Genomic DNA, 27983 nt, shown 5'->3' with positions numbered 1-27983 from the left:
CTTTAATACTGTGCAGCCAAGTGTGAATTTTCTAGTTAATTTTTCAATCTTTAAATAATCCATATATTCTGTACTTCTGACCATTTTACCTTCTGCTACTTTGGAGAATCTTGCTGTGTATTCAAACTGATACCAAATGAGAAAAGGGCAGACCACTAATCACCTTCCAACTAGGTGATACCACATGAAAGTTTGGCACCTTGAAAGGCACATCTCTCTATTAAGTACTAGGTGACATGACAACTTATCACAGAACAATAGTTGGTATACTGAAAATGTCAGAATTTTAGACCTTGAAGGGACTTGAAGATCAGTCTTCGTATTCAAGACACTATACCTAAGACCCAGAGTAATAAGCAATTTGCTAAAAGTTCACATAAGTCATTGAAGACTTTCTAACTCCTATTCCACAAATTTGCACTGCAACATGCTGCCTTTTTCAATTACCTACTAGTATTTCAGCTCAAACTCTAAGCTGTGAACAAGGCAACTAAACTTGGGTATGGTTGATCCTTATTAAATTTTAAGACTTAAAAAGTGATGGCAGTGAGGTAGTGGAGAGTATAGAGTGATGTATGGAGAGAAAAAAAACCAAAAAACAAAAACCTAAGCTTATTCTAAACCAGTGTTTCCCAAACTTGAAGTATGAAATCTTTTTAAAGAAAAAAGAAGGGGGACAAGTCCTCAATAGCCATGTTGTGGACTTACATTTTTTTATTAAAAATTACAGGAATAGGGGGGCCTGGGGGACTTAAGCACCTAACTTTGGTTCAAGTCATGATCTCATGGTTCATAAGTTCAAGCCCCACGTTGGGCTTTGTGTGGACAGCATGGAGCCTGGATCCTGCTTCAGGGTCTATGTCTCCCTCTCTCTTTGCCCCTCCCCTGCTCACATTCTATTTCTCTGAAAATAAATAAACATTAAGAAAAACTTTTTAATTATGAGAATATATTCAAATGTAAAACTTAGTATAAATTTCTTATGCTTAGAGCATGTACACAACTAAAAAACCAAACAAGTTTGCAAGTAGTTAAATAATATCTAGCATTTACACTAGTTAAAAAGTTCTAGACTCTTTACTTACACTGTCTCATTCAATATTCGTAACAACCACTATTAGGTGGACACTTATTATACCCATTTAATAGATGAGGAAATTGAGACTGAGACAAGAGTCAGCAACAGACTGAGCAATTTGTTCTGTGTCACACAATTGTAAGTGGGAGAACAGGCTTTCACAAAAAGTTCAAAGCTAATTAAGTGAATGTAAAGAACGATATTGTTTGATAGAAGTTAAATGACTGCTTGTAAAAGGTGGGCATGGTACTAACTATAACTCTGTAGATCTTCAGGGTTTAACATACATAAATTAAAATGTAGGGCGCCTGGATGGCTCATTTGGTTGAGTTTCCAACTCTTGATTTTGGCTCAGGTCATGATTCCAGGGTCATGGGAGTGAGCCCTGATTGGGCTCCTTTCTGAGAATGGGGCCTGCTTAAGATTCTCTCTCTCTCCCTCTGTCCTTTTCCTCTGCTTGTGCTCTAAATACATACATACATTTTAAAGAGATTTTTAAAAATAAAATAAATAAAATAAGAGTGAGTAATTTCTTCCATCACTTTTTTCTCTTCTGTCAACTGCTAAATATACCTTAGTAGAGCACAGATTTAATGTTATCTGGTCTTTACTTGAAGGGGATGCCTTGTTAGAAATTGTCTACATCTGCTCACTCATGAAGGTTTTGGGGGTTTTAAATTTTTTTTTAATGTTTTTATTTATTTTTGAAGGAGAGAGACAGAGCATGAGTGGGGGAGGGGCAGAGAGAGAGACACACACACAGAATTTGAAGCAGGCTTCAGGCTCTGAGCCGTTCAGCACAGAGCCCGACAGGGGGCTCGAACCCACAAACTGTGAGATCATGACCTGAGCTCATGAAGCCAGACGCTCAACCGACTGAGCCACCCAGGCGCCCCTATTTTGTTTTGTTGAGACAATCCCTGATTACTATTTTTTTTAACTATTGAGATATAATTCACATACTATAAAGTCTACTATTTTAAAGTGTACAATTCAGTGGTTTTGAATATATTCACCAAGTTGTACAACCATCACTACGATTTAATTCCAGAATATTTTCATCATTTCAGAAAGTAAGCCCCTACCCATTAAACAGTCATTCCCTACCCCCTCCTCACCAGGTAGTAGATTAGCAATTCCTAATTCATTTTCTGTCTGTATGGATTTGCCTATTCTGGACAACTTATATAATGGAATCATAAACTATATGGGCTTTTGAGTCTGGCAGCCTTCATTTAGCAGACATTGTCAAGATTCATCCACACATTGTATCAGTACTTCATTCCTTTTAATGATAATATGTAAATAGTATCCCCTATATGGATATACTACCTTTTATTTATACATTCCTTATTTGATAGACTTGATAGACATTGGGTTGTGAGCTATTATAAATAGTACTGCAATGAACATTTGTGTGCAAGTTTCTGCATTCTGTATTTCTGTAGACATGTTTTCAACACCAAGAAATGGAATTGTCAAACTGTTTTCCAAAGTAGCTGCACCATTTCACATTTCCATCAGCAATGTATAGGGATTCTAAATTCTCCCCTTCCTCGCCAACATTGATATTATGATACTGACTTTTGGATTACACCAATCCTAGTGGATGTGAAATGATATCTCATGTGGTTTTGATTTGCATTTCTCTAAGGACTAATGATGTTGAGCATCTTTCCATGATCTTGTTGGTCATTTGCATATCTTATTTGGAGAAATATGTATTGAAATCCTTCATCCATTTTATAATTGGGTTTTTTGTCTTTTTTTTGGTCAGCTGTAAGAGTTCTCTCAGTAAGGTTTGACAGGGTAATATTGCTAGGTACCAACGCAATAAAAAATGCAAAAAAAAAAAAAAATGGGATCTGAAATTGCATGGTTATTGTGAGTTATAAGATGGTCATCCATGAGATCCAGAATCAAATCTGCTTGTACCAAATTTTTTTTCATTATTTTTAAACACACATTTTTAGGGGTGCCTGACTGGCTCATCAGTAGAGCATTGTTACTCTTTATCTAGGGTTTATAAATTCAAGCCGCATATAGGGTGTAGAGATTACCTTAAAAAGTCTTTAAAAAACACATTTTTAAATGTGTGTGGAGAAACAGGGAATGGGAATTAAAGCATACACTTATCATGATAAAACAATAAAAATGATTTTAAAATATGCATTTAGGGGCGCCTGGGTGGCGCAGTCGGTTAAGCGTCCGACTTCAGTCAGGTCACGATCTCGCGGTCTGGGAGTTCGAGCCCCGCGTCGGGCTCTGGGCTGATGGCTCCGAGCCTGGAGCCTGTTTCCGATTCTGTGTCTCCCTCTCTCTCTGCCCCTCCCCCGTTCATGCTCTGTCTCTCTCTGTCCCAAAAATAAATAAATGTTGAAAAAAAAAATTTTTTTTTAAAAATAAATAAAATATGCATTTAAAACATTTTTTTAATGTTTATTTTTTTTTGAGAGAGAGAGAGAGAGAGAGAGAGAGAGTATGAGTGGGGGAGGGGGAGAGAGAGATTGGAAGACAGAATCTGAAGCAGGCTCCAGGCTCTGAGTTGTTGGCACAGAGCCCCAATGTGGGGCTTGAACCCACAAGCTGTGAGATCATGACCTGAGCCGAAGTCAGATGCTTAACTGACTAAGCCACCCAGGCATCCCTTAAAACATGCATTTTAAATGTTTAATAAAGAAATATTCCCAGGGATGCCTGGTTGAGTGTCCAAATCTTGATTTTGGCTAGGGTCATGAACCTAGGGTCCTGAGATCAAGTCCCAAGTAGGGCTTTATGCAATATAATGAACTATATAGTGATTAAGAATTATAACTATCTGGACCATGTTTATATATGGAAATACATTCTACAAAATACCTTTTAATACAGATGCATATTCATATACTTTAATAGATTTAGAAATATTCTGTCATTTTTTCCTCAGACAATATCCATAAAATATAGTCTTATAAATCTATTGAAATATACAAATGTACTTATGTTTCTATATAATTTTGTCTTCAAACTAAACCTATTTTAAACAGATGGTATGTATATTTATAAATCTATTAAAATATATGAATGTGCACTGACAAAAAAAGTATGTTCATTGGATCCTTTGGTTTCAAAAAAGCAGTTTCACAAAAAATGGTTCTATTTTATGAAGAAGCATTCCTCACAAAGTTTCAGCTCTCAAAATAAATTTGGGAATTTGTGGAAAATAGATTAAGTAAGTCTTTACAGTAGAAATTCTGAGCCTCTAATCCATAATATGCATTGTGAATCATGAAAATGAAAAAGTTCTTTTTATTATTTATCTCAAAGTCTGTTGTTTTTATCATGATTTATATTACTTTACTTGCATAAATCAATTTGTATAAATCTTATTTGCATTTGTTTACTAATTTAGCTTCCCCACCAAACTATAAATTCTAACAGGACAGATAAGTTTATCTGTGTTCTTCATTGTTTCTAGTGCCGCAGCCAGGGGATATAGTAGGAGTTCAATAAATATTTTTGTAGTGAATGCATTACTGGCAGAGCATCTTGAGGAACCAGTGCATGGTTACACATCTTAAGAACTACCATTCTAAAGTTACTCAATTGTGTAATAACTTCAAAAAAACTTGTGTTAACACCTCTAGGCCACTAGAGATCCATTTAATAAAATTATTGCTGCACTTGAGTGGAATCAATTACTACTTCAGGGAACTGTAGAGATTTCTCAGAGAGCACATCATGACCTGGAAAAATCTTGCAAAATAATTTTTATATTCTAAAACTCCAACTGAAAAACAGTAGTAAAAATTTCAGTTACCCTGGAATAAGCTGAAAGGAATCATGCTTTGCATCAATGCCAACAATTTTGGGGGACACAATTGGCAATATGAGATTTTCCATCAGGGATATTTAATAGTTCAAATATGAAAAGCAGATATTCCTTCTGGCAATTGCAAATTATTGACTGATTCTCTTTTAAGTGATTTTGCATATAACTTGACCTTTGGGTGGGAGGGGGATAGTCCAATGTTAAGATAGCTTTTAAAAATACTTAAAATACATGGTTTAGGGGTGCCTGGCTGGTTTAGTTGGTAGAGCATATGACTCTCAATCTTGGGGTTGTGAGTTCGAGCCCCAGGATGGGCATAGAGATTACTCAAAACAATAAAATCTTTAAGGATAAATAATTAATAATAATAATAATAAAATATATGGTTTACCTACATGTTTTGCACAATAATTAACAGTTTTAGGATAGTTAGAAAATGCTTCATTTTTAAATAACCCTTTGTGAAAGTTTATGCTATTTTTTTTCTAAAAAAACACATGAGGAAGCTGCATGCTTTTCATTAACAACTAAGATTCATGAATTTCCTCCCCTTGTCCTCCAGAGTGCTAAAAAATGCTAATTTCATTGAGAGTACAATTGAAGCAAAATAATAAAAATTGGTATAAAATTTAACTATTTTTTTTCCAGTTACCAAAATGGAAAGAATTTCACCAGCTGTCAATACCCCAACATCACTAAAAGCTTAGCTTATGCCTAAACTTTAAACCTTAATAATATTTGGCGGTAGGGGACGGGGCAAATGTCAAGTCAAACAAAGAATGTATTTCCAAACCAGCATTTGCAAAGGTTAATCTGTGAATGGACTACAGAGGGGAAAGTGCAGTTGTCCAATGATCGATCAGAGACCCCCTTCTCGGTTCCCCCCCACCTCCGGTTAATAAACCACCAGGAGAGATCATTTTTAAACTTAATTTGCTGAAATGAGAATTAACGTATGAAAAAAAAGTTACCCAAATTTGAGAATTTTCCCAAATTGATTTTAATTGTGAAAATAAAGATCTCTTGCAAAAGATAAAGGAGTCCTGACTAGGTAATCTGCAGGGAGAAAATTTACAGAATCCCAAAGCCAAAAGAGTCCTTACAGCTCAGAGATTCCCTGGGCATTCAAGGCCATTGAGGCCCCAAGAGTTAAGTGGCTTTCCTAGGAACACAGTTCTCCTGACTCCCTGTCTAACCCCTCTGTTCCCCAACTCCACAGCTAGCTCGGCACCAGCTACAGTAAAGGTCAAAGTCAACAGACTAATCTGCATTCCGCAGGCTGTGAGGATCCTTCTATCTGAGGGAGTTTTTAAATATGGTTCATGAAAGGGCATTTCTAAACATTTTATTACAAGGACACAATCCAGACAAAAGACGGTTTGGGTGGGTAAAGGTGAGGGAAGGAACACGCAGAGGAAATAAAGCGGTTTCTTGGAGACTTGTCAGGAACTGAGAGTATGGAAGACGGAACGGGGAGGGGGTGGTGCACGGCGTAATAAAAAGCAAAGTCTAGAGTGGAAAGGAGACTACGCAGCACAAAAGCAGTGGAGTAGAAAAGTGGGCTTGATTTTTCTAGAGCTTTTTCTAAAGGAATCGAGGGGGAGCCTTGCGGAGACTGAGGGCAGGGTGGGGGCCGCAGGCGAGGCAGATACTCAGCAGCTCCCAGTCCAGGGGATACTCAAAGCTGGAGCGAGGCAGCCGGGCTCCCCGCGGCACTGCTTGCCTGGGTCGGCGCTCTCTCTCCGTCCTCCCCAGCTCTCTCCGCGCCCTCTCCTGACCCCGCCGAGCTCCCCGACTCCTCCAGACGCCGCACGGCTCCACACCTCCGCCCGCTGGGCCCTCCAGTTCGCGTTCCCGGCCCGCTCAGCGCCCTCCCCGCGCGCAGCCCCTAGCGGCGCGTCACTGCGAGGCCGGCCTCTGCGCGCCTCCCTCGTCCTCCTCCTCTCCGGCAATACGCGATCCAGCTCGGGGAGGCGGGGAAGCCGCCGGAGCGCGACTGCCGCGGCAGCCACCCTGCAGCCGCCGGTCGGAGGCGCGGTCCCTAGGCCCTAGAGCGCGGACGAGCCCCTGGGGTGTCGGCGCCTTGTCCGCAGAGCTGCCAGGCTCGTCCCTGCCCGGCGCGGGAGGCGCAGAGGTGAGCGGGTCGGATAGGAGCGCGAGACCAGGTGGTGGCGGCGGCGTTGAGGGTCAAGATGCAGTCGGCGCCACGCGCTGCGTCCGTCCTCCCCGGATTCCGCGCCCTCTGCGGGCGTCAGTCCTGATCTCTTGGCATCTCGAGGTCAGGAGTGGGAAGGGTGGAGAAGGGTGTCTGTTCCACCTATTCCGCCCTCTACTCCTCTTGGTCTTCCACGAGCTCCCAGAAAGTCCTGAGGTTGGGCCCAGGAGAAAGGCCAGGAGAGACATCGTCCCAGGTAGGATGTGCCCCAAAGGGAAAGGACGGGCAGGTTACCTTAGCCTTCCTGATCGTCTACCTACCACTTTGGGTTCATGTAGCGCATCGCACTGAGTATCACGCGGCGCTGCTTTGCGAAAAAGTATTTCTAGTAGTCATTCTGTTTATTAGCCAATTATGCATCCGTGGGGTGTTTAGGCCATTATGTGTTAGGAGGTAATTGGCTGCTTCTTTGAGTGTCCTAAATCGTCTTTCAGCCTTGTGTTCAGCCTCAGCCAAAACTTGTTGAAAATTATGCCCTAAAAATCTTGCTCTTAAAATAGAGCAGAGAGATAAAGAGAATTTTGTCCAGAGATTTCCATTTATTATCTTCCCCACCCCTTGGAGAAGGATTGGTGTCAGTTTTTACTCCTCAGGCAGTTCATTTTTTAGATGGAAAAACTTATTCCGAGCCATGCTTATTATCACTCATCACTGCGGGTGAAATTGGGAGAAGCAGAATTTGAATTTGAACTCCTGCCTCTTCCCCCACCCTCAAGACTGATTAGATTGAGTCCTGGTAGCAGCTCCACTACTGGGAACCCTGAAAATTCTCTCCAAACCACCTCCTCCACCCCATCTCACGCAACTCCACCCCCACACAACACTCTCACCACCTTTATTATTTCTTTGTTGTGCTGATCTGCTGTATTTATTTTTTCTTTCAGGAAGTGTTTTTTGTTTTGTTTTGTTTTGTTTTACTCAGCATTTCCCCCTCTGTTGTTTCATAGATTAAAAGCTATTTACAGAAGAAAAATACCCATCCTAGATATTTTGCAGGGTATTTAGAAATGGTTTGCAATTTCTTTTTCTTAGCTAGTCAGTCTTTCAGAGGGGGTAAGAGGTTGAGACACTTTTATAAACAATGATAAATTGAGCTAATTGTGCAAAAAGGGAACGAAAAACTGTATTCAAGTCACTTTTTATTTTACTGGAGACATGGAAAATAATACTTGTAATGAATGAGCATAATTATATTTTAATACTGAAAAAGCACAGACGAAGGCAACTACATTTTTAAACAAAGGATAATAAGAAAGGTGAGAAAGAGGGTACACCAGTTTGAAAGACTAGGACTGAGGTTTCAATAAAGGACACAATCAGGACAATCAACATCAGGATGTTTTTTCTGTGCTCAGCCAGTGACCATGACACTGGCATATCACTTACCCACTTGGGGCTACCATGTCTTGATCAGCAAAGAGAGGGATCTTATCATGATCTCGCGGTCCGTGAGTTCAAGTCCCACGTCCGGCTCTGTGCTGACAGCTCAGAGCCTGGAGCCTGTTTCAGATTCTGTGTCTCCCTCTCTCTCTGCTCCTCCCCTGTTCATGCTCTGTCTCTCTCTGTCTCAAAAATAAATAACGTTAAAAAAAATTAAAAAAAAAAAAAAAGAGAGGGATCTTACCTATAGACTTTTTACATCTCTTAAGGTCCTCACGTTTTTTTTTTTTTTAACGTTTATTCATTTTTGAGAGACAGAGACAGACTGTGAGTGGGGGAGGGGCAGAGAGAGAGGGAGACACAGAATCTGAAGCAGGTTCCAGGCTTTGAGCTGTCAGCACAGAGCCTGACGCAGGGCTCGAACTCACGGACCGCGAGATCATGACCTGAGCTGAAGTCAGACACTTAACCGACTGAGCCACCCAGGTGCCCCTGGACCTCACATTTTTTTTTTTTTTTGATACATTCAACAAGATTATTTATTGCATTCTTTTTTTTTTTTTTTTTAAGTGGTCTCCATGCCCAGCATGGAGCCCAACACAGGGCTTGAACCTATGACCCTGAGACCAAGACCTGAGCTGAGATCAAGAGCCAGATGCTTAACTGACTGAGCCACCCAGGTGCCCCAAGAATATTTATTGCATTCTTATTTACAGAACAGATTCAGGTACCACTTCCTGGTTCACGGACTATCATCTTGTTGTCCTCATATGGCAGAAGGAGAGAAAGAGTTTTCTGAGGTCTATTTTATAAGGGCATTAATTCCATTCAAGAGGGTTCTACCCTCATGACCTAATCACCTTATAAAATCCAGACCATCTGATACCTTCCCATTGTTAGCATTTCAACATAAGAATTTGGGCGGGGAGGGATACAAACATTTAGTCCTTAACAAGAGTTAATCTTTTTAAGCAAGTGACAATAATTATATCCTTTGGAATTTAGGATGGGTAAAGAGAAACCAGGAGGAGGTCGAAGGAGAGTGATAAAACAGTGGGTCAATGCATCAGATTTCTTCTGCTGTCTAGAATTATCACTTTGAATATTTGACTAGGATTTTTGGAAGGCTCAGAAAATGAGTGACTGAGTGGGGTAGAGGCAGAGATTCATTATTTTTGATGAATAAGTGACAGAAACAAGAGGCCATGAGGTTGAATGGTTTATCCATTTGAAAGATGACATACTGGAGAAGGATGACCACTGTTGGTGTAGAGAGGAAGACTGTGTATGTATTGGGGGCCAAAGGCACTAGTGATAAAGAATAAGCTAGAAGTCAGTAGATAAAAGCAGTGCTTATAAGAAAGTTTTATGAGGTGCCACGAGCCTCAGTGGAGCCGAGTGTTTGCAGGAGAGAAGAAAGTTTCAGATGTGGCCTTGCAAAGTCAAAAATACACCTACATCATGGCCCTGGGGGATTACATTTTCTTGGTAGCATATCTAAATCATCAGGTTGTGAATGTTATCAAGATATCTGAGGTCAACCTTTTCAGAGTTACTGTCATCAATAATGAATGCCCTAGATGTTTATATGTGAAACAAATTAGGTTCTATTTATGTAGCATAACAGCTGCCATTCAGCCAGAGGAATGTCAAGGAAACTCTTCTAAACAAAATCTTAGGAGGGAGGCCACATAGCTGAGTATAATCCAATTCTTTTACCTTGATGGTAAATACACTTCAAGTATTAAATGCAAACAGCAAGTTGAATGGCCATTCAAGAAAAACTGTGACCTTGAAATTTCAAGGAACCCACCCATGTGCTACTTACATCACACTTAAATCTAGCTCATAAAGTTGAAGTGTCACAGTGTGAAATATAAAGTAGTGATATAACTATTATTATATAGCCTTAAGACTTGGAGACAAAAGGATTTTAGTATTGGACTGCAGGAGTCAAGTACAACCTCATTGTTTTCCATTTAACAAAGGAAACTGAGACTCAGGAAACAAGGTGATTTCGGAGGCCTCAGCCTGTCTTTTCTCCTCAACACCACACAAACAAAACTTTCCATAAATGACATAGTCTTCTCAATTCTTTGATCTGAGAAGGTAGAGAGACTCCAGGACCTTGCTAATCAAATTATAGCCCATGAACTACAAGGACCAGGGCCATCACCCAGGAGCTTGGGAGAAACACAGAATCTTGAGCCTCACACCAGACCTAGTGCATTTTAACAAGATCTCAGGTGATCATATTCACATTAAAGTTTGATAGACATTATTCCAGAGCAAGTCAGTAACTCCCATTTGCTCCAATCAGTAGAACCCCTGATGCCTGGAGAGTTGAGGAGTCCCTTTGCAGACAGAAAGAAAAGATACCATCACTGACCATTCCGAATGTTGAATGTGATGAAACAACAGGAACAAAGTATGCCGGGCAGTGGGATGACACAGTTTAAAGAGCAGTACTGCCCTTTCCAGAAAGTGGAAAAAGGGGAATTGCAAAATAGTGAGTGGACCTTCTGATTCTGCTCCTGCCCAAGAAGGCGAGGGGAAAGGACAGCGTGCATTTCCTCAGCTTCCTCTGCTCCAGAGGGCAACCGTTACTCTCTTGCTAGTGTTACTTTTCATTATTACGAACAACAGTGTAAAAACGAGCATAATTGAGGATCAAAAAGCCACATTTGTTCTTTCTAAATACCAAATTTAAGTATTAGTTTCAATCCTAAATCTTTTAGTAGTGTTGTTTTCGAGCGTGGCTGCATTTAATTAAAACACTTGATGATCTCCAGAAACAAAGAAACAAACAAATCCTGATGCCCAAGCTGGACTGCAGACCAGTTAAACAAAAATGGGTGGAGTGGTGAAGGTGACTGGGTATCGCTGGGTTTGAAAGCTCCTCAGGTCATGTCAGTGTGCAGCAAGAGCTGAGAACCACTGCTTTAGGAGGCCATTCTCCCTTGTGGGAAGAAGCAGCTCTGAGATTGGAATTCTGCATCTTCATTTACTCAAGTGCTGGGATCCCCTACTACTCCCATAGCACCAAGCAGAGTCAGCAAACCTCAGGTCACGCCAGTGGGGCAGTTTTCATATTTAGGAGATGCCACAATCTCTACTCAGAAGAACTCAGGACTGGGAAACAGGACACTTGGGTTCCTATGTGTGAGTCTAATAACTCTTTCCCCCTTAGGTAACATATACGATTAGGGTCAAGTTGGCCAGTTCACCTTGCATTGTTGAATGAAATGACCATTGATTTAATTATATCTGTTTTTTTTTTTAACTGCTCTCGATTCCCAAGATAGCCCATGATTTCTCCAAGAGGACGTTGATGTTTTGTATTACTCTGGTGCCTCTGACCTCTGCCTGGCCTTCTGAGTGTATGGGAAGCAGATAATTACCACCCCCTTCTATCTTGAAAAGTGTGAAAGGAAACGTGTAATAGATTCAAAAATAGGGAGTTTTCTCCCTTCCCAGGATCTGAGTTAGACATTAAGATCACTAGCTAATGCTGAGGAGCAAACCACGGCCAGAGAAGGAGAATATACTACTCTGTGGTTGAGCACAACCATAACTAACTGTTCCATGTCACCCCCCACTCAAAGAAAAAGCCCGCTCTTAAATTCTTGACATGCACCAAAGTGACAACATGCCTTAGCTGGACTGCATGGGTTCTAATCGTGGCTCCCTGACTTTCTCACCTTTCACCTTGGACAAATTAGTCATCTACTGCATGTCTGGTGCCTCCTGTTCACAGTGGGCATGGCAACATTAGCACCTGTCTCACAGAGTGGTTGCAGGGTTCGGTCAGTGAATAAAAAAAAGCACAGTTGGCAGATAGAATGTGTTATGTGAGTATTAGGCAATATTATTATTGTTTTTCTGAAGATTAACTTACAGGTTTTTTGAGTCATTGTGATCCATTTCTAGGGTAAGAAATTGAGTTTTTCTGGCTTTCTTCTACATTTCAAATGTCATTTAATTAAAACCCCAAAAACATGTTTTTTGAAGCATTCTACCTGTTCCTGTAAAATCCATTAAATCCTCTGTGGTGCTTACATCTGCTGTAAGCATAAAAGACATTGCGCAATGGGGATGGAGTGGAAGAGTGTTTTTTGTTCAGATCCAGCAGTGACACTGATTCATGGCCATCTGATGTGTCTTCTTGAGCAAGTCATTATGTTACTCACTTAAGTAAAAAAGAATTTGATAAATTTTTTCAGGGAAAATAAACGGCATCCTATTCTGTGAAGCCAACAAATAAAAGGGGAAGAAAAAGATTTCATAAGTATTGTGTAATTTAAGGCCATAAACACATTACTAACCCCGTTTTCATCGGAAAGCTGTCTTTCTGAGTAAAGTATAGGATATAGGGTGAATGACAGAAGTCAGTGGAATCCTTTGTTATATTTTAAAGCCTGTTTTTCTTTAACTCTTATTTAAATGCAGGGGTTCATTTTTTATTAGCTGATTTATCTCATTTAAGAATAAAGTCACTCATTAGCTGTGGAGGTGTATAGGATCATTGATTGACTCCATCCTAAATGAGTCTAGCCAGTTTTAGTTTAAATAGTTTTTTGTTTTTTGTGGCTTTTTTGTCTTCTGTTGTCATGTGAGCTGTCACATGCCAGCACGGTCCCCTTACCTCTAGTGGCATTTCTGATTGGTTCCCTCTGATCTGTTGCCAAACTGGGGAATCAGACTTGTTAGAACCATGTTTCTAGGTGAAAACTTCAGTCTGGTTCCTTTTGTGCCATGGTGTCTTGCTGCTCAACGAGGGGTCAGCAGACCAGCAGCATCAGCATCACCTTGTTAGAAATGGAGAATCTTGGGCCTCACTCCAGACCTACTGAGTCAGAATCTGCATTTTAATAAGATTCTTGGGTGATTCATGTGTCCATTAAAAATTTAGAAGCCACACTTTAGCATATCAACTTTGTGACAGTTCATTTTTCTACTTTGACATCCTTTTTTAGCTTACAAATTGTGTCTTGCTGGGTTCTAGGTTTTATACACCTTGCCAAAATATTTCACCTCTAGAAATGAGAGGTAGTATTTTAATGTCTAGAAGTGTTTGAATGTTTGGTCATAAGTAATTGATGAAGATTTTATTTTCTCTCCCCTAGGATATCTCTGGTGATCTTGAAAGAGCCTCTATCATGGAATCGATCTCTATGATGGGAAGCCCTAAGAATCTTAGCGAAACTTTTTTGCCTAATGGCATCAATGGTATCAAAGATGCAAGGAAGGTCACCGTGGGTGTCATTGGAAGTGGGGATTTTGCCAAATCGCTGACGATTCGACTTATTAGATGTGGCTATCATGTGGTTATAGGAAGTAGAAATCCTAAGTTTGCTTCCGAATTTTTTCCTCATGTGGTAGATGTCACTCATCATGAAGATGCTCTGACAAAAACAAATATAATATTTATTGCTATACATAGAGAACATTACACCTCCCTGTGGGACCTGAGACATCTGCTTGTGGGTAAAATCCTGATTGATGTGAGCAATAACATGAGGATAAACCAATATCCAGAATCCAACGCTGAATATTTGGCTTCATTATTCCCAGATTCCCTGATTGTCAAAGGCTTTAATGTTGTCTCAGCTTGGGCACTTCAGTTAGGACCTAAGGATGCCAGCCGGCAGGTATGTGTTTTTTGTGTTTTTTTTAAATTTGTTTTTAAATTTTCTTTTCTTTGTTTTAATTATTGAAGTATAGTTGTTGACATACAGTGTTCTGTTAGTTTCAGGTGTACAACATGGTGATCTGACAATTCAGTACATTACTCAGTGCTCACCACGAGAAGTGCAGTCACCATCTGTCACCACACATTAGTACAATACTATCGACTATGTTCCCTATCTCTACTTTCATCTCCATGACTTACTTATTCTGTAACTAGAAGTTTGTACCTCCTAATCCCTAATTTAAGTGGTGAAAAAAAAGTCATACTTCTAAAAAGCAAATTCTGACTCTCCAAGGATTATCATTTTGAAAACTGTATAGGAGCATCTGAAAAATCGTGTCCTGACCTTGAGGGTACATTTCTACCCCTATAAAATAATGTGGAAAGCTAAGAAAATTATTTGGATTTTCCTGTCACTTGACTTTTCCTGTCACCAGCTAATTCAGGGAAAGGCAAAGTTGGCTGATGAATAATGGGCCACATTGCCTTGAGTCTCTCCTGGCTTCCACAAAAACAGAAACAATAACAAACATATCTTTTTTCTTCCTCTATCTCCCAAACTTTCTTCCTCCCTTCTTCCCGGCAGCTGTTTGATAACAGTATTCCATCTGCATATGAAACACTATTTAGTAGGATCCTCAAGAAGAATTCTTTAGTAGTACCTTTTTACTTTACATAGATTCTTCATAGAATTTAAAATAGTGCAGCCCATTTTATTTAAAGTGTAAATTTTAATCTGTGTGGAGAGGCAGGCTGGATTTCTTAGGTTCTTTTTTAGTATATGGGTTCTATCTAGTTCAACTTGAGAATAAAGCAGATGGGGAGCTCCATCAATGCTCCATCAATGCCATCAATGCCTAATGAGAACCTTTAGAAGTAAACGTGTAAAATAGTGCACCTTAAAAATCTTTTAAAGGTGTAGTCATGCATCATAGTTAAGCATGGTGGTAAAAGACTTTTATTATTTTTGTCGATAAAGACAGTTTATGCCTTAGATTAAATGCCTTAAGAAATAAATTCAAGCATTATACCACTGCATGCATATCCAGTCATGATAACCATTCACTTTCAGGTCTTTGATTTGGAAGAGTTGGAAAAGATTATATACTTTCCAGCTTTCCAAAGGTCATTTCTAAATCCTTTTTTCTTTTGTATATCTATCAAAGTTTAGGAATGGATACATACCAAATTTAAATTTGTTTAAATTTAAACCTAAATTTAATCCTTTGCCCATAATTGTGATAATTGTTATTTATTCATTTATTTTGAGAGAGAGACAGAGAGAGCAAGCAGGGGAGGAGCAGAGAGAGAGGAAGAGCAGAGAGGCTCTGTCAGCACAGAGCCCAGTGTGGGGCTTGAATTCATGAACTGTGAGATCATGACCTGAGCTGAAATCAAGAGTCGGATGTTTAACCAACTGAGCCACCCAGGCACCCCTTGATAATTTTAATTCATTAACAACAACTGTGGAACAAATAATTAAATTTAAAGTGAGTTACAGAAATAGTTTTGTTTGTATTTCTTGGCCCTCTGCCTTTAATACAAAAGTTGGATTTATATGTTTAGGTTTATAAATTAAATAAATTTTAAATTTATTTAAATTTAAATAAATGTTATAGTTTATAGGTTATATCTATAATTAAATTTTATTACTTTAGGGTTTTTTAACAAGAAGTAAAAAAAAAAAAAAAAGTCACCATTGTCAAAACTGTCATAAATTACCTTAGAATGCTTTTCCTTATTTCTTTGGAATATGTATTCTTCCCCACTCCATTTTAGAAATTTGTGAACATTTGTATAATAGTATAGAGTCTGTTACTCCTCTGGTTAATGTTAAGTAGAATTAATAATTGGAAGAGCTCTACATTATTAGCATAATGCAAATTTTAGCATGCAAATATTTTAGTGTGGTCTGTTCCAGAGACCTTATATAAACATCTTCAGGGATATATTTAGGAATTTGTTTTCCCCAAACATTACCCAGAGATTTTATAGCAATATTTTTCTAGCCCTGAGTAAGATGACCTCCCCGTAAGTTATACTGGCTCACTTCAGCAGTGAATTGGTGACAATTCACAAATACTTGTTGAATTCTCAATTACAGTAATTTATCTAAGAGGTTTGTGTAGTTTGAAAGTCCACCTTCACCCCCCACCCATCATGTCATTATATTATACAGAGGTAACATCTTAGTGTTGGAAAATGGCAGTTGCTTTACTATTTAAATTAACTAAACCTTATAATACCATTTTTCCCCCATATAGGTATAGTATCACTATTTATAGATGAAAGAATTTCATATTCTGACCAGTGAAATAATATAATAATAATAATAACTTGAGATTCATGGTTCTTCAGATACTTGGTCAATCAGTTTCTAAACCAAAGATAAATTTTATAAATAGTACGTCATTGTGACATAAGTTAGAGATTTTAATTGCAAATTCAACCACCCAGAGTTCATGCCCATCTTCTCTCTTGCTGAATATCTATAAAGGACAGTACTTGTAATCCCTCTACTAGACAGAATCACTACAGTCCTAGAACTGAATATTGTCCTCGAAAGTCCAGGAAGCCAACCCCACCATGATACCTGTGAGAGTGAGAGCTGGAGTGGGCAGGAGAGGGCCAGCAGCCCAAACTCCACCTCAACCTTACCGTGCCACTGCTGCCGAAACACGTGGTCTAGAAACCTTTCTTTCCTCCTGGCTTTCTTCCCGTGAGGACTTCCCAATCCCAGGCTCTAGCAGGATTGTTCTGCATTTTATTTTCAGGTCATCACAGGTAGCAAGGACTTTGTTGTTTCTATGACAGTTTTAACCTATTAATAAATAGACAAATATGTTAATAAATGCTTTACCTCCTTAACTTTTTGCATCCCTCAAGGTCGTCACAAATGACGTTCCATGGGTGAAGTGGAGCATGTGATCGTCACTGTCACCATTTTTACAAACAATAGTAATGATGAGTCTTTTGTTTTTGCCGCAGGTCTATATATGCAGCAACAATATTCAAGCTCGACAACAGGTTATTGAACTTGCCCGTCAGCTGAATTTCATTCCTGTTGACTTGGGATCATTATCATCAGCCAGGGAGATTGAAAATTTACCCCTGCGACTATTTACTCTCTGGAGAGGGCCAGTGGTGGTAGCCATAAGTCTAGCCACGTTTTTCTTTCTTTATTCCTTTGTCAGAGATGTGATACACCCATATGCTAGAAACCAGCAGAGTGACTTTTACAAGATTCCTATTGAGATTGTGAATAAAACCTTGCCCATAGTTGCCATTACTTTGCTGTCCCTGGTATACCTAGCAGGTCTCCTGGCAGCTGCGTATCAGCTTTATTACGGCACCAAATATAGGAAATTTCCACCTTGGTTGGAGACCTGGTTACAGTGTAGAAAACAGCTTGGATTACTAAGTTTTTTCTTCGCTTCGGTCCATGTTGCCTACAGCCTCTGCTTACCAATGAGAAGGTCAGAGAGATACTTGTTTCTCAACATGGCTTATCAGCAGGTATGGAATGTGCTTGTTATTTACTGGATACTAGTAAAATACCTTATCAGTATATCTGTAAAATGTAAGATTTAAAGCAGTGTGAGCTTTTACACATCTTGTAATAGAAATTGTGGTATATTTAGGGAGGGGAAGAATTATTCTTCACACAGTGTTTCTGTTTAAGAATTACGTGGCTGATCCAAAATCATTTAGGATAAAAATTGCTACTATACCTTTCTTTGAAGAGTAAGAACAGAAATAAAGGATTCAATTCTTCCATTTTTTTTTTTTTGATGTTATGATTGCAGTGATCGTTTTCAGCATTAAACATGAGTTAATGTTTTATGATTGGCCATGTTCCATGGAACAATGAGGCATCTCTCAGTAAACATATGCGACAAAATTACAACTAGTGAAAATACAAAACAGAATAGGAAGCCAAGATCAGGAGACATACATTTGTAAGGCTTTTGATATCAAAAAAGCTGAAAAGATACTTTGGTGAAGCTTTAGTTACTCAGGTGAACCTTTATAGCACTTAGCTCTTCAAGAAAATCTCAGGGAAAGCTTCATGGAAGGAGCTTAATGATGGAGCCAAGTATGATTTTCCTCAATAATTCCCACTGAGCAAATGTAACGTAAAGGGTTTCACTGAAGTTATCTGCTGTAGCATTTACCTGTGACAGCCAAGGACACTGCACCAAAACAAATGTGAGCTTTTGCGTTTTATAAGGAACCAAGGCATCATGATCCAGCTTTGGAGCACTAGATACTTAGGCCTGTTTCAACAATTCCAACCTAAAGTTATTTGAAAAAAATTTGGTAAATTGATGTTCTTGAAGCCATTGTCTCTGTAAAAATACCCCTTCCCCTAACTGAATGCTAAGGCTTTGCTATCTGCTGCACCAGCTCCCTGACTGGTTGTTAAGTTGTTTGCTCAGATCTCACCTCCTCAGGGACTCTGAGCCTGGACACCCTTTTATCACCTCCTAATACACTTTATGTTTTCCTTGTTGATTATATTTACTGTTGTCTGCCTCCTCTTATCAGAACATTATTTCATGAGGGGAGGGACCTTTGTCCATTTTGTTCACTGATAGATGCCTAATGCCTAGAACTGTGCCTGGCACATAGTAAGGCACTCCCAAAGTGTATTTGTGGGATGAATGAATGAACCAGGAGGCCAGGTAGATCCAGGTTGTAAGCTGGAGGTATGTCCTACCGAGGTATGTCCTTGTTCTGTATTGTTGTATAGATGTCAAAAAAGGTATCAAACAAGAGCCTTTTTCCACAGAGGAGCTCTGTGGCTTTCTTCGGGATGTTGGTATGATTGTTCCAGGGACCTCATGCTCAGAACTAGCTTTTCTTTTTTTATTTCAAGTTTGTTTGGTTAACTGGAACTGGACAAAGTTAAACTGTTTTAAGTTAGAGTCTGTTATCCATAAACAGATTTTATTTAAAACAAAACTTTAACCCAAGGAGTCCAACCCTTGATGTATACTCTAATCATATTGTTTACATGTAAATAAACCTTTTTTTAAGTAAATAGACAATTCTAAAAGTAATCCCTGTGCAGAATACCACTTATTCAGAGTTAATCAAGTCTGACTTGATTATATATGTATTACCAATGTAAGGGAAAGACATTTGGAAAAGTACTATATCCGAGTGAGGCAATTGAATAGTTGGAAAAGTATATTGATGAGGCAATTCAAGAGAATAAATATTTGCGTTCGGTATGATTTTATCCATAGGGAAATCTCAGCTTCCTGAAGAAAAGAAGTTAAGAAAAAAGAGATAAATTAACATATAAATATTCTTCATGTGAGAGAGGAAGATGGAGGCATAATTTAGAAATTCTCTTCCTGAGTTCTGAGTTGATCTAAGACCAGAATGTATCCAAAATATTTAACCGAGTTTAAACCAACTTGGAGAAGTCCCTCAAAACTAATTGTAACTGCCAGTACGTTTTTTATGTCACCTTGGAACCAACCACTTGGCATTCATGGTCTTGGGACTTCAGGCCAGGAATGGTGGTGAATTATAATGCAGATGGTAGATTTACTCACCCCCTTACACACATGCAAGGAAAGAGAGAATCTTAGTCCTCCTTTTATTTAACTCCCTCTTCTCTTTTCCCCACACCTGGAACAATAACATCCACTAATAGGTTCTCCATCATAGTCTTAAATTGAAATAATGCAACTTGAATATATCCATATATGATGTATTCTCATGCCAAGAGTGAACTGTGCTGAATCAGTTAATGTTCTGCCAAATAAAAGAAATTCACATTTGCTCTCATTAGGTTCATGCAAATATCGAGAACTCTTGGAACGAGGAAGAAGTTTGGAGGATTGAAATGTATATCTCCTTTGGCATAATGAGCCTTGGCTTACTCTCCCTCCTGGCAGTCACCTCTATCCCTTCAGTGAGCAATGCTTTAAACTGGAGGGAATTCAGTTTTATTCAGGTATGTGGGTTGAGGGATTGGGCGGCATAGAATTTAAGTGTTAAATACAGTTTAATTTTAAATATGCTTCTTATAAAAGAGTGCCTTTGGGGCTGCATTTATACATCTAGCTCAAGGAACAAAAACTGCTGGAAGCCAGCTTAGGACCATTTGGGTTTAGTAAGTAAAAGACCAGTACAGGATTCTACTAGAAGACTCTGATAGCACTGCTTACTATGTTACGGGTTAAGGTTATTTTAAAAAGAAAAAAAATGAAAGTGGGGATGGGTAAGCTTAGATCAAGTTTAGTGCCAAAAGTCAGTTTGTTATTAGACCAATGAGTGAATAATTATTTTACATTTTGAGCCACCTTGATCTTTCTAGAAAAATCTCATTAATTTGAATTCAAGTTGGGGAGAAGGTGAGTCCGAATATTGTAAAAGAAAGGTGTGTGTATACACACAAACACAAGCAGTGGCAAATTAGGTAACTGGGCTGCTGGGTTATGACAAGCAACCAGCTTTATGGATCTTGTTAGTATATGTATTTAATATATGAGTTGTATATATGTGTATATGAGTACATGTAAAGGGTTTTCAAAGTAGCACTGTGTTCTTTAATAAACAATTCACCTTCTCCAGTAATGGTTACTTAATAAATTTGCCTATTTTTAAAACATGTAATTCAAACTTAGACCCTACCTATATTATCACAAAGTCAGGACTGGTTGTATCCAAATGGTTTATAGCACAATATGTGGATGACTGTCATTGGGTAGTACACTAAATTTTGTTTTGTTTTGTTTTTGCCTATTTGCTCAATTCATCTAAAGAACTCATTTAAGTTAAGGGCATATCCCTGTCTAAATTAACTTTTCCTTTTTGAAGGCAAGAAAATGTGAAAACTTTTCCCATTGTTAGCTTAATCACATCTGAAAAGAGATAGAAGGCCCTCTGATAAAGGTTGTTAGACGGATGCAAATTATCATTAAATAGAGATGAGTAACTGCCAAACAGGACAATTTTCTGCTAGTTGATCCTTTCCCAGTGAAGTTAGACATTACATCGTTATACTGATGTAATGTTACACAGACCATTTTGTCAAAGTAAGCAATCATACATAATAATTTAGGAAACCCAGAATGCTGGCCTTTTAGATTTCCACCTATAAACTAACAGAAGTACTGTTAATATAAATTTCATTTAATGTGGTCAATAAAGCCACATGTGTGAAATGCTATTCATATTATATACTAATACTATAATATTTTTCATGTTCAATATTTACATGTTTACTTTCAACTAGTATATTTATGTGAGGCAGGGTGTGGGGGGGAGTGTATATGAATGAGAATGCCCTTCAGCATTCACACACACACATACATACATAATATTTTTTTAATACACACAACTGGTGGAAATGTGGATAACCTTCATAAAGAAGTTTGGCAGTTTTCATCAGTATCCTTAAGGAAAACCCAGATGTTTTCACCAGCAATCCCACTATTAGAAACAAGTTATAAGAAAATAAACCAAGATATAGAGAAGGGCTTATAGTTGAGGAAAGTTGGAAACAGAGTAAATGATCTGTTGGAAATAGAGTAAATAAGTAAACAAAAAAGGAATGGTCAAGTAAATTGTAACACATCCATTCAGTGGGATATTACATAACATTAGGGTCAATTTTTTCATATTTATTAACATGAGAAAGTTCTTGATATAAAATAATCACAGTATCAAGCTATATGCAGTATGGTCTTATTTGTATAAGATGTGCAAATATATAAATAAATATATATGAAATATATGAAGATATTAAAATTCTTTAATTCAGGAGAGAACAAAGAGTAGCTCAATGATTTAAGATAAAATAGTTTTAGCACACTATAAACATGGGTGTAGCTGGATAGGTTAATTTATCAGTTTGAATAACTTCTTATACTTTGTTTCTTTTTCTTCCTCCTCTACCCAAGTCTACGCTTGGATACGTTGCTCTGCTCATAAGTACTTTCCATGTTTTAATTTACGGATGGAAACGAGCTTTTGAAGAAGAGTACTACAGGTTTTATACACCACCAAACTTTGTTCTTGCTCTTGTTTTGCCCTCAGTTGTAATTCTGGGTAAGATCATTTTACTCCTTCCATGCATAAGCCGAAAGCTAAAGAGAATTAAAAAAGGTTGGGAAAAGAGCCAATTTCTGGAAGAAGGTATTGGAGGAGCAGTTCCTCATCTCTCACCAGAGAGGGTTACAGTAATGTGATGATAAATGGTGCTCATTGATGCCATATAGAATTCTGCTCATGCCATTATTTTTATGACTTCCTTTATGTTCATTTGCAAGTGCATTGTCAAACTGACATGGGCTGAAATCCTTACAGTAAGATCTCAATCAAATTAGTGGCAGAACTTTCTTGAAATTAATTTTCACAGAGATCAATTTTGGCAATATGAATTTTTGTGGTCAACTTATATGTTTTGTTTTATACAACCATAACACTCTTGTTATTTTAATAAACTGTATTCCATAATCAGGCAAAAATATTTATGGCGAATAATATAGATATAACCTAATGTTAAAAAAAACTTTACAAACCAGCAGAATTTTAAGTGTTAATATAATTGAATGGATGCATTTTTTTTTCCTGAAGCTTACTTAAGGTTTTAATTGTCATCCAGCTTAAGAAATAGAAACACATAATCATACATTAACTTTAAGAAAGGACATGTGACATTAGCATCTAGGTAAGGGTGAATGGTAACATTCCTATATTTTTCTCATAAGATAGGGTTTGAAGAATGTAATTAATTGTATGAACCAGTGTGCTTTGTGAACAAACACAAATTAAAAAAAACAAATTGAATCTGACGTATTTGAAATGCAAAGGAGACATGAAATACATACTGATAATATGTACCTTATGAAAGATTTCATTCCTTATCTTTTTACAGAGCAGTTTCATTTGCATATTAATATGTTGATTTGGGAGAAGACCGTGATATTTGGCTTCCAAAACTGATTTTTCTACTATAGTACCAATCCAGGGAATCTTACAGTTGTTTCTAGTGACAGGGAGGGTATTAAGTTTATACACAAGGGGTTGTTTGTCCGCTGATCTATGTTTTTGTACATTAGCCAGTCCCCACTCTCTCTGGTATATGATTTTACTGATGTTCACTGAGGGATTATAATATGCCAGGCACTGTTCTAAGCACTTTACTCGTACTGTCCCATCTAATATTTACAACTCCATGACAGAGGTTGTTATATCCTCATTTTACATAGGAGAAAACAGAAGGACAGAAAAGCAATTTGCCCAAGGTCACACAGTTAGTAAGAGCCAGAGCCAGCATTTAATATGTAGACAGTCATATTTCCGAGGCTACGGTTTTAACCACTAGGCTAATGGCCCCTGCTCCATCCTTATGCATTCATTACCATCATGATGCCAATCTAGATGCTTCCTCTTTTGTCAGTAAAGGCACTGACATTCTTCACAGTGTGTTGTGGGTATCAAAAATATATGAAAATATTACAGTCATAAATTTATTATTGATTGTGGGATAATCTACAGTTCCTCACCTTGCAAGAGGCTCTTGCTTGGGACCTGACCCTGGAGACCTATGGCAGTCCATATGACCCTATGCAGTGAGGGACTCCAGCAGGGTAGGACCATAGCAGTTTTAACGAATGGCTAAGGACCTGCAGAATCTTAAAAGTCCCTGAAGAGTTGGTCATCCCTTTTTTCTCTCCCTGAGAAGTCCTCCTGCCTGTTCAACCATTCATGAGGGAGCAGTTTGGAAGCATGAAGGATATTAAGAAAAGTGGTTAATTATATATCTACTCTAGAGACATATAATCATACAAATTATTCATAAAAATTTTCAGTGCTGACACTCCACATTAAAATTGCATTTTGTTCAAACTTTGATTAGAATGCCCTACATTTTTTTCATTTGTTCCTTCCTTATTAAAATAGAAAACTGCAGATAAGATACAATTATATGCATTGTGTAATTATATATCCTGAAATTATAACATTTCTAAACTTATACCCACTGAAGTACTACTGAATGCAACTGCCAAAATAAAAATTCTATTTAGTGGAGGCTACCTTTCCCATCATTGGCTCTTTCCCTCCTACTGCACCCTGTCAATTTGGTAAATCACTCATGATTCTCTGGTTTCTCTTCTTGGTGAATTTTAGTATCTTGTACTTCTTAATTGAGCTCTCCCTTTTTAAAATTTTAATTCTATTTTTTCCCTCTTCATAATCACTTCCTTGCTAGTTTTTAGTAGGAACTACCTTGGGTGATAACTTTTAAAGGGAAACACCCATACACTGTTGTAGCACACTAGTGAAATTAATAGCATATTTTCAATTTGTTCCTCAAGTTACCCTCTGTCAAGACCATTGCTTTCACCATTTAATGTGAAAATACAATGAGACATTTTTAAAAGCTATATGACTATTGAATTATATTGTTGCATGTGTATATTAAGTAGCCAATAATATAACACTATTACAGATAAATGGGGCCTTTGAAAATGTGAAAAAACAAACTTTATGAAAATGTATATAGTATGTAGCTTTTGTTTGAAATGATAAATTCTTCTTTTTCAGTACTACAAAGATGAAATAATTTTGAAGTTTTAGAATAAATGTAATATATGCATTCTAATTCTAATTCTAAATGTTTAAAAACCTTTCTAATACTGCAAAAATATTGACTTTTAATTTATTTATTTAATTGACTCTTAATTGCTTTATTTTACCATTTTCTACCTGATTATTTTTTCTTAATCATTATTTCTCATAATCACTTTTTTTTTTTTTAATCATTACTCTGGCCTCAGAAGTAGAACTGAATTCTGCTCTTGCTAGATGTGAGAAAGTGGTAGGAACTTTAGTAGGGGTTTGTATTTTGAGAAGTGCCCCTGAGAAAATTATAAGAATGTAGAAAATATACCCAGTCTTAATCCTATGCAAAAAAACTAAGTAAGTTTTTTCCTAACAGGGAAGTAATCACGGGCTGAATCATGCTACTTAGCTTTTGTGTGCAGATTTCATATGTCTCCTCTATGAAGAATATTTAAAATCATGTTTAAATAAGAATATATTCATGCTAACATATATTTTTCAAAGCACATATGGAAATTTAGCCCAGATTGTCTACAAATAGAGATTTTTATTTAAATTTTAAAATATTTTAAGGTATGAAGAAATTATATTTATAGGTATTTATGAGATAATTATTTTCTGCTACATACAGTATTGGCTAGTGAACTCCGTTTTAAACTATCTGATTAATTTCTTGTAAATTAGCATAATCTTGACTTGATTAAGGAATTTTACTTTCAACATTAATTTGATAATAGCAATTTAAGATATATTCATACTTTCAAATTATGAAAATTACTTGTGTAAAAGGGCTTCAAGAATATCATATCTGATTTTTGTATTGTTTATCTCTTACATAATATGATAAAATTTTAATTCTTTTTAATTGCCTTTTGCCATTAAACTATTTCATAATAAATACTGTACAAAGAGTTTTTCCCCCAAATAGAGGTTTATTTGTGAAATGTAAAGGTTTCTTATGTGATATTTTAAATAAAGTACCATAAATGTAACTCATAAGTATTTCTTTAGGAATATTAAAAACACTGAACCTGTGTCAGCCTAGAGAGTCTCTGTTTTGAAATAAGTATTCAAATAGCCTAAAATGTGGTGTTGAAATTATTTTGTGGATTTTTGCCTAAAGCATTGCTACATGTGCTCATGCCTTGATCCAGTGTTAACATTTCTATTTGTGATGTGTCATCATGAAAATGAGATGCTCTACCCTTAATTGTTTATAAGTGAGTAAAAAAAATATTCTGGTGGATATTCAGTATATGTAATTGCTCTAAATGAACATGTACTGATTTTAGTGGAAACACAGTCTGTTCTTACCTTTGAATATTGGATTTTATAGGAATGAATGGGTTCTTTAATTTTTTTAATGCAAGAAAATTATAAAGTGCTAATAATCACAGATTCTGTCCATATGATACCAAAAACAGTATTTTGGTTAGTTCAGCCTAACACACAAACATACCGACATTTTTTTAACTTTCCAAATCACTGGCTTTCTATCATGCAGTCATACACAATTAGAGCAGACTATACATATAGGACTCTCCCCATGGCTGGACAGGCTAAATTAAATCACTAAGACAGGTGCTTTTTTATGACTTCAAATTGTCAACTTCAATCTTAATTCTCTTAAGATTTTCCTTGAAGGTCTTTCATAGCTTTGCAGACATTCAGCCTACACAGGGCCTGGAAGTTGTCTCCCAATGTCTGGTTACCCTACTTCTTTAAAAGCTGCTGTCCATCACATTACTCAACTGCCCTGGCAGTTGGGTGTAACAATGAGACTGAGAGTTGGTCAGTGAGATGTAGGGGCACTGTGGTTGACTTCCTGGAAGTCTCTTCAAAGAAAAGCAGCACGTGTTCTTTATCTTATTCCTCCATCTTGCTGCCGTAATTGTGGATACAATAGGAGACCTGGCAAAAGTCTAAGAGGACCAAGGCCACACCCTAAGGAAAGCCTATTAGAAACTAAAAAGATCTTGACAACTTCTACTTCACTATTTGACTCCCTCTGCCGGTATTTAACTCACTGTGCATTTGGGTTTCTTTATATGAAGTCAGACTAATCCATTCTGGTCTTTTGTTCTTTGTCATGATTCTATTTAACACTGAATGAACTAGACTGCAATAATTCTTATCTTTAAAAGTTTTTCAAGGATAATGTGCAATTCAAATTGGAATTGATTTTCCATTGTTAATTAATGATACTCATCTTCTTGCCTTTGATCTTTCATTTGATATTTTGTATCTGCTTGGAAAATATTGTTTTCTTTATAACTGTGTAATAGCTATTTGCTAAAACTCTGTAATAGCCAAAATATCGCTATCAAATTACATGCCATTTTTTATATCATTCTCATAAATCTGCCTTATGAGCATCTAAATAAAAAGTATTATTTAATGTGTTTTAACCTCTTTTTTGAAGTGTTACATACAAATGGATTTTTCTTTCTTACTGAATGAGACTTCCCGTATTTGATGAAGGCTGTCTGTTTCTTTCTAGAAGCATCTGGAAAGCAATACATGAAATAGTTTTGGGCTTTTGGAGGTTTTGTTTGTTCGTTTTTGCCAAAGTAGTCATTTAGGAAGATATCTATCTAATGAGGTGGTATTTTAAAAATTATTTCAGGGCACCTGGGTGATCAGTCAGAAAAGCGTGTGACTCTTGATCTCGGGGTTGTGGGTTCAACCCCCACGTGGAATGTAGAGATTACTTAAACTTAAAAAAAATTATTTCAGGGGCGCCTGGGTGGCTCAGTAGGTTGAGCGTCCGTCCAACTTCGGCTCAGGCCATGATCTTGCAGTCCGTGAGTTCGAGCCCCACATCGGGCTCTGTGCTGACAGCTTGGAGCCTGGAGCCTGCTTCGGATTCTGTGTCTCCCTCTCTCTGCCCCTCCCCTGCTCATGCTGTGTCTCTCTCTGTCTCAAAAATAAATAAAAACATTAAAAAAATTTAAAAAATATTATTTCATTTCACTAGTGTTAAGTATCTTTAAACCAGGACTCAACATAATAGTTGAGGTGTATTCTGTAAGCAGAAACTGTATCTTATTCACTGCTCTATTCCCAGTGTCTAATGCAGTATGGTCCTGAAGATACTAATGAGATAATGAATGCTGACTCATCTTTAGAGAAAATTATGTTATTTATCACCCACATGCATGCAGCTGTGCCTGCATCCTCCTGCCCACACCCCTCCCCATCACTGTCTCTACCTCCT

The 27983-nt window shown here is 37.6% G+C and overlaps 2 protein-coding genes across 8 annotated transcripts in view; one reads left to right on the top strand and one right to left on the bottom strand.

Moving 5' to 3' along the window:
* Positions 1–27983, bottom strand: part of FAM237B (family with sequence similarity 237 member B) — a 174785-nt gene that overhangs the window by 36277 nt on the left and 110525 nt on the right. For all 4 annotated transcript variants that reach the window (XR_005789032.1, XR_005789035.1, XR_005789034.1 and 1 more), the window contains one exon: positions 16835–16997. The gene's annotated coding sequence lies outside the window, so the exon portion shown is untranslated. The remainder of the gene's footprint in view (positions 1–16834; positions 16998–27983) is intronic.
* STEAP2 (STEAP2 metalloreductase) lies at positions 6617–27169 on the top strand. Of its 4 annotated transcripts, none has more exons than XM_040471555.1 (6): positions 6617–7023; positions 10808–10993; positions 13611–14135; positions 17165–17692; positions 19983–20147; positions 22099–27169. In XM_040471555.1, exons 3-6 carry the CDS (start codon positions 13644–13646, stop codon positions 22384–22386), a joined length of 1473 nt encoding a protein of 490 aa, XP_040327489.1. In that variant the 5' UTR covers positions 6617–7023; positions 10808–10993; positions 13611–13643; the 3' UTR covers positions 22387–27169. The 4 variants fall into 4 exon arrangements, with proteins under 4 accessions (XP_040327489.1, XP_040327490.1, XP_040327488.1 ...); XM_040471556.1 differs by having other exon boundaries at positions 10805–10993; XM_040471554.1 differs by lacking the exon at positions 10808–10993.

Source organism: Herpailurus yagouaroundi, unplaced genomic scaffold (genome assembly GCF_014898765.1).
Source record: "Herpailurus yagouaroundi ecotype Mexico unplaced genomic scaffold, PumYag 100, whole genome shotgun sequence".
Classification (NCBI taxonomy): domain Eukaryota; kingdom Metazoa; phylum Chordata; class Mammalia; order Carnivora; family Felidae; genus Herpailurus; species Herpailurus yagouaroundi.
The sequence above is the reverse complement of the archived record's forward strand: the minus strand, read 5'-3'. Positions and strand labels throughout refer to the sequence as shown.